Source organism: Bolinopsis microptera, chromosome 13 (genome assembly GCF_026151205.1).
Source record: "Bolinopsis microptera isolate Bmic1 chromosome 13, MBARI_Bmic_1.0, whole genome shotgun sequence".
Classification (NCBI taxonomy): domain Eukaryota; kingdom Metazoa; phylum Ctenophora; class Tentaculata; order Lobata; family Bolinopsidae; genus Bolinopsis; species Bolinopsis microptera.
Window position 1 is genome coordinate 10,941,697 of NC_087084.1, and position 12,087 is coordinate 10,953,783.

At 43.2% G+C, this 12,087-nt stretch overlaps 1 protein-coding gene across 1 annotated transcript; it reads left to right on the forward strand.

The window, feature by feature from the left end:
- LOC134825117 (uncharacterized) lies at positions 1-11,877 on the forward strand. The gene is made up of 15 exons (XM_063837256.1): positions 1-123; positions 395-558; positions 4,392-4,538; positions 4,749-4,852; positions 5,036-5,147; positions 5,292-5,477; positions 5,705-5,793; positions 7,908-8,016; positions 8,158-8,274; positions 8,539-8,672; positions 9,433-9,538; positions 9,873-10,045; positions 10,361-10,454; positions 10,892-11,021; positions 11,424-11,877. The coding sequence occupies exons 1-14, from the start codon at positions 9-11 to the stop codon at positions 10,985-10,987; spliced, it is 1,746 nt and encodes a 581-aa protein (XP_063693326.1). The 5' UTR covers positions 1-8; the 3' UTR covers positions 10,988-11,021; positions 11,424-11,877.
- The last annotated feature ends 210 nt before the right edge of the window (positions 11,878-12,087 follow it).

The window sequence follows — 12,087 nt, forward strand, 5'->3', positions numbered from 1 at the left end:
AGCATGTGATGAAAACCCTCCTCCTCCTTCTCTTCCTCCTGACCTGTACTACTGGCACCTCGTCTCCTCCATCTTCTCCTCTAGACCTCTCTCTCTTCCCCGATACCCTCACAGCTCCTTATGGTACCCATTTATAGATTTATCGCCGGTTTTTGTATCCTTGAATGTCATAAATTATTTTTAAACTTTTTGGTTATGTTAGTATCATCTCCAAAACTGATATGTTGTAACATTATATGCTAAATTAAATTCTCACCATGTGACACAAACTAACCGATCAGAGCACAGTATTCTCATCACGTGACACAAACTAACCAATCAGAACAGTGATGTTTCTTACGTACTGTGATCTACCTCCAGAGTCCAGATGTAATAACCCTGTAATTCTCGTAAGGAACCCGCCTATTCCTGACCTCCCACCCCAACTATCTGAACCTGGTTTGGTGCTGTGATATACCTCCAGATGCGGATAAAGCTCAATTTGAGCTGAACAGTGGAGTAAATGTGTGGTATGATGGGGAAATGGAGGAACAAAGGACTGCAGTCAATAATACACAGGTTCACATGATTGTAATATAATCGTAACCTCCATCTCCTAAGCTGACTTAATACGCACAAAATAATAGCCCTCTAATTGCTAACAGCCCTCTAACAGCCCTCTAACAGCCCTCTAACAGCCCTCTAACAGCCCTCTAGCAGCCCTCTAACAGCCCTCTAGCAGCCCTCTAACAGCCCTCTAACAGCCCTCTAACAGCCCTCTAGCAGCCCTCTAACAGCCCTCTAGCAGCCCTCTAACAGCCCTCTAGCAGCCCTCTAACAGCCCTCTAACAGCCCTCTAACAGCCCTCTAACAGCCCTCTAACAGCCCTCTGGCAGTCCTCTAACAGCCCTCTAACAGCCCTCTAACAGCCCTCTAACAGCCCTCTAGCAGCCCTCTAACAGCCCTCTAACAGCCCTCTAACAGCCCTCTAATTGCTAACAGCCCTCTAGCAGCCCTCTAACAGCCCTCTAACAACCCTCTAACAGCCCTCTAACAGCCCTCTAACAGCCCTCTAACAGCCCTCTAACAGCCCTCTAACAGCCCTCTAACAGCCCTCTAACAGCCCTCTAACAGCCCTCTAGCAGCCCTCTAACAGCCCTCTAACAGCCCTCTAACAGCCCTCTAACAGCCCTCTAGCAGCCCTCTAACAGCAGGCTAACAGCCCTCTAACAGCCCTCTAACAGCCCTCTAACAGCCCTCTAACAGCCCTCTAACAGCCCTCTAACAGCCCTCTAACAGCCCTCTAACAGCCCTCTAGCAGCCCTCTAACAGCCCTCTAACAGCCCTCTAACAGCCCTCTAGCAGCCCTCTAACAGCCCTCTAACAGCCCTCTAACAGCCCTCTAACAGCCCTCTAGCAGCCCTCTAACAGCAGGCTAACAGCCCTCTAACAGCCCTCTAACAGCCCTCTAACAGCCCTCTAACAGCCCTCTAGCAGCCCTCTAACAGCAGGCTAACAGCCCTCTAACAGCCCTCTAACAGCCCTCTAACAGCCCTCTAGCAGCCCTCTAACAGCCCTCTAACAGCCCTCTAACAGCCCTCTAACAGCCCTCTAGCAGCCCTCTAACAGCCCTCTAACAGCCCTCTAACAGCCCTCTAGCAGCCCTCTAACAGCCCTCTAACAGCCCTCTAACAGCCCTCTAACAGCCCTCTAGCAGCCCTCTAACAGCAGGCTAACAGCCCTCTAACAGCCCTCTAACAGCCCTCTAACAGCCCTCTAACAGCCCTCTAACAGCCCTCTAGCAGCCCTCTAACAGCCCTCTAACAGCCCTCTAACAGCCCTCTAACAGCCCTCTAGCAGCCCTCTAACAGCCCTCTAGCAGCCCTCTAACAGCCCTCTAACAGCCCTCTAGCAGCCCTCTAACAGCCCTCTAACAGCCCTCTAACAGCCCTCTAGCAACCCTCTAACAGCCCTCTAGCAGCCCTCTAACAGCCCTCTAGCAGCCCTCTAACAGCCCTCTAACAGCCCTCTAACAGCCCTCTAACAGCCCTCTAACAGCCCTCTAACAGCCCTCTAACAGCCCTCTAATTGCTAACAGCCCTCTAGCAGCCCTCTAACAGCCCTCTAGCAGCCCTCTAACAGCCCTCTAGCAGCCCTCTAACAGCCCTCTAACAGCCCTCTAACAGTTCCTCTAACAGCCCTCTGGCAGTCCTCTAACAGCCCTCTAACAGTCCTCTAACAGCCCTCTAACAGCCCTCTGGCAGTCCTCTAACAGCCCTCTAACAGTCCTCTAACAGTTCCTCTAACAGTTCCTCTAACAGCCCTCTAACAGCCCTCTAGCAGCCCTCTAACAGCCCTCTAACAGCCCTCTAACAGCCCTCTAACAGCCCTCTAGCAGCCCTCTAACAGCCCTCTAACAGCCCTCTAACAGCCCTCTAGCAGCCCTCTAACAGCCCTCTAACAGCCCTCTAACAGCCCTCTAACAGCCCTCTAATTGCTAACAGCCCTCTAGCAGCCCTCTAACAGCCCTCTAGCAACCCTCTAACAGCCCTCTAACAGCCCTCTAACAGCCCTCTAACAGCCCTCTAACAGCCCTCTAGCAGCCCTCTAACAGCCCTCTAGCAACCCTCTAACAGCCCTCTAGCAGCCCTCTAACAGCCCTCTAACAGCCCTCTAACAGTTCCTCTAACAGCCCTCTGGCAGTCCTCTAACAGCCCTCTAACAGTCCTCTAACAGCCCTCTAACAGCCCTCTGGCAGTCCTCTAACAGCCCTCTAACAGTCCTCTAACAGTTCCTCTAACAGTTCCTCTAACAGCCCTCTAACAGCCCTCTAGCAGCCCTCTAACAGCCCTCTAACAGCCCTCTAACAGCCCTCTAACAGCCCTCTAGCAGCCCTCTAACAGCCCTCTAACAGCCCTCTAACAGCCCTCTAGCAGCCCTCTAACAGCCCTCTAACAGCCCTCTAACAGCCCTCTAACAGCCCTCTAATTGCTAACAGCCCTCTAGCAGCCCTCTAACAGCCCTCTAGCAACCCTCTAACAGCCCTCTAACAGCCCTCTAACAGCCCTCTAGCAGCCCTCTAACAGCCCTCTAACAGCCCTCTAACAGCCCTCTAGCAGCCCTCTAACAGCAGGCTGACAGCCCTCTAACAGCCCTCTAACAGCCCTCTAACAGCCCTCTAACAGCCCTCTAACAGCCCTCTAGCAGCCCTCTAACAGCCCTCTAACAGCCCTCTAACAGCCCTCTAACAGCCCTCTAGCAGCCCTCTAACAGCCCTCTAGCAGCCCTCTAACAGCCCTCTAACAGCCCTCTAGCAGCCCTCTAACAGCCTTCTAACAGCCCTCTAACAGCCCTCTAGCAACCCTCTAACAGCCCTCTAGCAGCCCTCTAACAGCCCTCTAGCAGCCCTCTAACAGCCCTCTAACAGCCCTCTAGCAGCCCTCTAACAGCCCTCTAACAGCCCTCTAACAGCCCTCTAACAGCCCTCTAATTGCTAACAGCCCTCTAGCAGCCCTCTAACAGCCCTCTAGCAGCCCTCTAACAGCCCTCTAGCAGCCCTCTAACAGCCCTCTAACAGCCCTCTAACAGTTCCTCTAACAGCCCTCTGGCAGTCCTCTAACAGCCCTCTAACAGTCCTCTAACAGCCCTCTAACAGCCCTCTGGCAGTCCTCTAACAGCCCTCTAACAGTCCTCTAACAGTTCCTCTAACAGTTCCTCTAACAGCCCTCTAACAGCCCTCTAGCAGCCCTCTAACAGCCCTCTAACAGCCCTCTAACAGCCCTCTAACAGCCCTCTAGCAGCCCTCTAACAGCCCTCTAACAGCCCTCTAACAGCCCTCTAACAGCCCTCTAGCAGCCCTCTAACAGCCCTCTAACAGCCCTCTAACAGCCCTCTAATTGCTAACAGCCCTCTAGCAGCCCTCTAACAGCCCTCTAGCAGCCCTCTAACAGCCCTCTAACAGCCCTCTAACAGCCCTCTAGCAGCCCTCTAACAGCCCTCTAACAGCCCTCTAACAGCCCTCTAATTGCTAACAGCCCTCTAGCAGCCCTCTAACAGCCCTCTAGCAGCCCTCTAACAGCCCTCTAACAGCCCTCTAACAGCCCTCTAGCAGCCCTCTAACAGCCCTCTAACAGCCCTCTAACAGCCCTCTATCAGCCCTCTAATTGCTAACAGCCCTCTAGCAGCCCTCTAACAGCCCTCTAGCAACCCTCTAACAGCCCTCTAACAGCCCTCTAACAGCCCTCTAGCAGCCCTCTAACAGCACTCTAGCAGCCCTCTAACAGCCCTCTAGCAACCCTCTAACAGCCCTCTAGCAGCCCTCTAACAGCCCTCTAACAGCCCTCTAACAGCCGGTCAGTATTGTACCTATTTCTCTATTTGCTCCTGCACTGACTTAGCTCCCCTAAAAACAGGTGTCATCCCGATACAAACCACGCCAGGCGGCTGATGCCAGTACATGGTACCTGGGACAGTACAACACTACACTAATACTCATCTTCAACCAGACTCTTCACTACAATATCAGCTGTAATGGGGAATCGCATCCTGGCAAGTTTGAGGTTTGTAGGCACACGTTTGAGGTTTGTAGGCACAGGTTTGAGGTATGGAGGCGTAAGTTTGAGGTTTTTAGGCACAGGTTTGAGGTTTGGAGGCGTAAGTTTGAGGTTTGAAGGCGTAAGTTTGAGGTTTGAAGGTGTAAGTTTGAGGTTTGGAGGCACACGTTTGAGGTTTGGAGGCACAGGTTTGATCAACTGTATTCTCCCTCCCAGGTCCTTTACAAACACTGGGACAAACTTTCTAGCAGTGGAGATGTGTGGTCTTTAGTTAGTGTCGGCTCTTTGGGTCTCTACAACACTACCAAACTTACATTACGGTCAGTTAATTAGTTAACTGGTTAATTATTTAATTAATTAATTGGTTGATTATTCATTTAACTGGTGCTTCGGCCGCAGTTGTCCATAAAGCAACTTTAATGATAGTCTCCATGACTACCATTTACTCTGCACAATGTCTCCATATTCCTCGTACTGAAATCATCATCTCCTCATAATTCCAGGAAGATAAAGACCTTATCAGAGAATGTAAAGAATGTGTTATGGACGGTACCAGGAGGAATTGTGACTGACAGAACTGTTGCTGATAATCAGACAGAGTCAGAGGCTGAAAACGTGCGTGTTTTTATCTTAGTTCCATCATAATCAGACTATCTAGCCAGATAACTAATCGAATAGTTAACTGATTAGCTATTTTATTAATTAGCTAATTAAGTAACTAGCTATTTCACTAATCAAGTCATTAACTAATTACCCCAGGTATCAGAATCAGACTCGCTCACCAGATGGAGAGCCTGGCTCCTGCTCGTTCAACACGTGACTTGCTGTATCCCCCTAGCAGCTTCGCCCTCCGAGCTGGACCTGCTACCTCACACTGCTGATAATCAACTTCAGAGTCACTTCAGGTGGTTCATGGAGCTACCTTTTGTTGAACAGGACGAACAGGTTTCAATTAAAAATTATTTATTTTATTTATTCTATTACTTCGCCAAATAGGTACATAAAAATATATAATAGTTATATTTCGTTTTAGACATAGACATTTATACATTAACAAGATAATGTTTGTGATTAAACAGAAATATCAAATTATATTCTCCGAACTATTCCTATTAATCATCCAAATTATGCTAATTAACATAACTATCCTAATTATGCCAATTGTTCTACAGGTTTTGTGGTACAGTTTCAATCACAGAAATCTTCACGTAGTCTCTGTGTGCACTTACTGTGACCTCTGTGATGACTCAGCTCAGTTCAAGTTAGTATTTTATCTTAGTTCTTCGATTTGTTTTACTTATTAAATTTAAATTGTAGTCAAAATTAGATTTAGGTTGCCAATATGTCACACTAGAAGTAGAGACAGACATAAAATAATTCGGTTACGATCGTCAAGAATAGACTACATTTCCTAAATTTACCTCGGTTTGATTATGATCGTTTTGTTGTCCATCACAACGTACCAAATTCAGAAGCCGCTATTCAACCTTTAAACTATCAATCACTCTTTACAAAATCAATTTCTGTATTACAGTAAAACTCGATTTACTGCAGAGTTTGGGAGAAAGGAAAACTCCCCGGTAAATTAGTGTTTTATTGTACTGTTATTTTGGGTTTTTTGTTATTTTGGGGTAAAGATTGGTGAGAAGTAATAAACATATATTCGGTTCCAAACAACCAATTTGCCTAGCTACATAAAATACCATATCTACTCTCTTCAAAATGTACAAATTCTAAAAAACATATTGTTTAAGCATTATAGTCTTTGCTAAAAAGCTTTAAAACTAAGAATAAATCTTTCTTTTAAAACTCACATATAAAGAAAAAAACGTGCGAAATAAACCAGAAAGCACAGGGTCAAGGTACTTTCGTTTAACTCTTAAACTTAAAGGTCGAACTGAAAGCAGGTTACGAGTAATAATGCTCACTAACAACTAGAAACACAGGACCTATAGTGTGTAGATATCACATCATATATCACATACGGCCAGCTAATTGTTACCTCTCGTCTTGAATCCTAGTCACGCCAACAAATATTTGCAGTTTTTCAAAGAGTTTATTCTACAGCTTAAATATCATCTAGTTTGCATCCAGGATTATGATTCTTCCTCAGCATGCTCACAGGAGTCTTCGGCACATTCATGAACCTCGGCAGCGGGAGCGGCATCTTCAGCGGCATCCTCAGCAGGGACAGCGGGTACTTGTTCGACATCAGCCATTTTAGAGAAAGTTTGTAGCACTAAACTTAAGTTCGTAAAGTAGAAAACAAGTTGAGAGTGAAATGGAATGATTTTGTGGAGGCGAGCGGTGGGTATAAGAGAGGCAGGGTGCGTCACGTGTGCGCGTCACGTGGTCTTGTCACGTGTGTGCGTCACGTGAGTAGGATAACTGGAGCAGGTCATCCTCGAATTGGTGCGCGTGTTAAGGAACGTTCTGGTCGTACAGAGATTACTTCCCTTTTTGGAGGACGAAGCACTTTAAATGCTCCAACTGACACTCTCCTGTCAGATCTCTAATCAGGTCAACCTCCAAAAAAATGATAAGATTTACTCTTATGACGTGTTAGTGTAATGTCAGTTGATTAAAATCATCTTGGAGTCGTCATGTCAAGACTGTTATCAATCTTTACTGGCTTTCCCTGCATAGTACGTAATCTATTCTACTTACAATCAGATTAATCGTGGATTTCCTTAGCATTTTTTCGGTGGCAACTCAAAATGTGAAGAAAAAACCGATTTTCTTGTCCCTCGGTCGACCTCTGAAACGTCCATTTCTGATTTTTTTTATCAAGTTACTTGTACTCAATGTCTCTACTCTCTTAATGTCACAATCAAATCACTTTTAATTTTATCAAGTAACTATTATACTTTAACTTGGACAGACCTTAAACGGACGGACTTTATTTGAACGGACATTAGAATGAACGCCTCCAGCGTTCAATTATTGTAGTTGTACGTTTAAATAAGGTCCGACAAGATATTTTATTAGTATCGCCAGTTAAAACATTATACGTGAAAACTACAAGAGAACTGAAACAATACGGGTATTATAATATTGATATAGTTGAAATTTGTTTTGCGAACAAAAAGAATTAGTCAGCCACGAAGAAGAAATACATAAATGTATGCTAAAGAGGTTGCGAAGCGCAATTTTTACGACCGGAAAACAGAATAAATTCGCCAATCAGCTTGGTACATTACCCAACCAAATCTTTGTTTCGCTGTCCGGTGATAAAACAAAATTAAACGCATTCACCTACTCAAAATAACCAGTTAAGCAGTTATTCATACAATAATGCAGTCCCACCAAGTCACAGTTTCCAAACATGTTATAAGTTTCAGACTTGTAACGTAGCTGAAGTAATAAAATTTCCAGATGGTTAGAAGAAGATTTAAAAGCAGCCTCATCTACGAACGAGACACATTGGATTATGGTTATGGGGCACGACCCTATATACGAGTCAGACCAGTCTCTTCACCCAGAGGTTCATCTTCACACCTCATTTTTTAACGCGACTATGATGTGATAGTCACAAGAATATACTTACATGAGAGTAAACTATTATGCTAATTAACTTATAATTACATGCTAATAACTTTATAATTACATGCTAATTACCTTACAGGTGCAGTCTATCAACAGAATACAGTTAGATAAACTGTTTGCTAAGTACGACGTGGACTTTGCTGTTTGGTCTCATGAAAGATGGTACGAGCGAACCAAGCCCATGAAAAACTACAAGGTAACAAGCTCACTTTCAAGTTACCTTTTGACTAATGTTTAGATTGTAAACTTTAAGTTAGTAAATTTGATCGCTCGCACTAAATTTTTTGCCTAGATTAAAAAAAATTCTTGTGAAAAGGCCCTGAGGGGATAAATGTAACCTCATATTACGTAGTATTTTTGGACGCTGATTCCGGATCGTCAACTACAGGATAAAGAATGAGCTACACATTTCAAAACATATTACATATTATTAAAATCCCCTTTATCAGTTCAATTCTAGGTGTCCGATGAAAGGATTTCCAACCTGCTCGACTCAGTGAACGGAACAATACATTACACATGTGGTACTGGGGGGATCCCGCTTCAAGACTACAATATGGAGAAATATAACCATACTGCCAGGTTCCTCACCAGGTGAGCTATTTTTAGTAACCATACTGCCAGGTTCCTCACCAGGTGGGCTATTTTTAGTAACCATACTGCCAGGTTCCTTACCAGGTGGGCTATTTTAGTAACCATACTGCCAGGTTCCTCACCAGGCGGGCTATTTTTAGTAACCATACTGCCAGGTTCCTTACCAGGTGGGCTATTTTTAGTAACCATACTGCCAGGTTCCTTACCAGGTGGGCTATGTTTAGTAACCATACTGCCAGGTTACTCACCAGGTGGGCTATTTTAGTAACCATACTGCCAGGTTCTTACCAGGTTTGTTTATAGAAGTATAGAACCCGTCCCCATCTCGTATTGGAAAATGATCCGACTCAAAAATGAGTGTAAATACGGGTGGTATTTATTAAGCATTTAAAGTTACTCGCCAGGTGGGCTATTACTAGTACTTTTATCTCTGCCGATACTTAAACTTAATGTGATGTCATCAAATAAAATCGTGTTAAACTATTAAAACATAAAACGGGCGAGCAAAATCATATAAGCCCCTTCAAACACATATCAGGTGCCGTGTCCTTCGAATGAGATGACATAGAGGCAGTTTTAACTCAACTATTTAGGAACAAATCTTCCATGCATGCCTTGAAAGTAGTATCAGTGTGCGGATGTGCATTCATTATAATTATTATAATTGCTCTTGTACAGGTGACAAGGTTACCAAATTAAGGTTTTTTCTTTTCGTATCCACGAACAGTCTCTTCTAAGAGCTAACTATTCTTATTTTTAGTTACTACGGACCGTGTGCGTTTACCAGGATTAAAGATAACCAGTACGAAACAATGTTTGTCCGGACAGACGATGCAGATATTGTCTCTTTTGAAGATCATATCACGGTGAGAGCATTATACTCGTTGTTAGGAAGCTGTCTTCAGCAAGGTTCTGTCAAACTTCGTACACAAATCTCAACTCCCAGAAACAGTAACGAAACTTGTGGCAGTTATTCCTTAAATTAGTAATGCCTTACGCCATTAAATTCAATTTCAGGTTTATTGAAACCCAACAAATACTTGGCGTACACTTAAATACATAATACACGTATAAATAAAGAAACTTTTTATTTTCAGGGTTAAGAATCTTAACCCTGAAAATAAAACGTTTCTTTATTTATCTAACACCAACTTATTAACTGTGTTATAAATCCTACATCACATCTCAAACATTCTTCAGATAACGAAGGACATTCCCCAACGACCCAAGTTTAAGATCGAGTCTCACTTCTCGAAGTTCATGAAAGTGTTCGGGATGGTTATTTTTATCGGAGTGGGGATCATGCTGCTGATAACGATACTGGTTAAAGCTGTTCAGAAACATGACCCGTCCTTTATTACTAATAAGATCAGGTATTTGTTGGCATGGAAGTTACAATGAACTTACTCATACTGATTACGACTCTTAAAATTATGGTCTCTTGTTCCTAAAAGTGCATTAGAATCTTTGAATTTTAGAGGTGAAGCTTGAAAGTTCACACGTCAGATATGTCCAGAAAGGACTATAATATCTAGATTTAAAGTTTAATAGTACGACCAAGAAAAACTGGCCTCTAAATTTTAATCTGGCGTTGTAATTTGGAGCTTTTAAAGTTAAAGTATCATAATTTGGTGCTCTTAGCGCCCGTACTAAAGTATCTACATAAATTATACCCGACTGTGTTACAGGAACATAAAGTACAGGAAAGAAGGCACAACTCTGGGGGGATCTACTGAGAACCTGGAAATTCAGGAAGTTGAAATGGACGCTGAGGATATTCCGGTGAGTGCAATATTGCAATACTGGGTGCGATACTGCAATATTAGGTGCAATACAGCAATACTGGATGTAATACTGTGGGTTCTGGTCATGTGGCGTAATTCAAGTTACGTTCTAAGTTTTGTTGCAATTTTAGGTCATTTTGTGATATGAATCTATGGATTGTACGGTTTTTTTCTTCTGGGTTCAAATCCGGTCTGCTGCAAGTCGGCCAGTTACCAAGCTGCGAATTGGTACAGCTTCGGCTGGTGATACACACTCCCTGGCTCGTAGGATTATTACCACCCTACATGCTAGAATACTACTACTAGTATAGTGCCTTTGCACAGAATAGCTTAGGGTTATTGTAAAGGAGATAAGCACCTCATCCCAACACCGGGAGAGACCTACCCTATCTTTGTGTTGAGACAAGCCTGCATCACTGACTTTTCCCACTTCAGTCGAAGAATGGAGACAAAGTATTGTTACTGGATGAAATAGAAGACCCCGATCTGCAGCTCTCTTCGGCAGCTCAAATGTATGGTGTCATGATGTGAACATACCTCATAAAACATCACCTGACTTAGAAAAGTTCGTCATGATCATGTGCCATTATTTGTGATTAAAGTAAAGTTCATTATTACTCAATAGTAGACAGGTAGAAATATGCCAGCTTGACTGGGTACAATACTTGTATAATGTATATTAGGTACAATATACTGCAATACTGGGTACAATACTGGGTACAATACTGCAAAAATAAGTGAAATACAACAAAATTTAGGCACAATACAGCAATACTTAGTGCAATACTGCAATATTAGGCACAATACAGCAATATTGTATCTGGGTTCGGGTGATAAGTGAAATAATTGTATTTAAGTTAGGTTTTAGCTGCAATGCTAGGCCCTTTGTGATATGACTATATGGATTGTACGACTATTACTCTTTGTAACAAAAACTAAAAAGCATCACTAACTTTTCCCACTTCAGTCGAAGAATGGAGACAAGGTAATGTTACTGGATGAAATAGAAGACCCCGATATGCAGCTGTCCTCGGCAGCTCAAATGTATGGTCATTGTATATGATTAAAGTAAAGCATTACTCAATATTATACAGCTCGAATTCTACCCGTTTGGCGGATCCATCACTTGACCACTGAAAAGGGGGCCAGCTTTAATGATAATGTTGCTGTTTTAGAATGTTGGATTTTATGAATTGTTAACGTTGGGTCACCGGAATTTTTCGCAATAATATACCATGAAGCCTGAAGGGACATCATAATTATGGAATATGTTTTAATTATGAGTTTTTTAGAAGATTGATTTTTATTTGATAATTTTACAGCAGCTTTTGGTAGAGCAGATGATTCGTATAATGATTAATTTATTGATGATCGATTTTTTTATTTTGATAATTTTGATAGTCTATCGTTTCTCTCGTTTACATGATTGTCATCTGCTATTCTAAACGTGATACATTTAAAAAACAAAATCCTACAAATCCATTACCTTTATGGACTTGATGTGTTGTGTAACCTGTTTAACCCGCCCAAACAGCGGTTGCACTGGCTACGTTTCATTGCTCATTAATAAGAAATAAATTTGATACTATCATTTGATTAGAACTCTTGTGGCTGGGATCAACTTGAAGCTA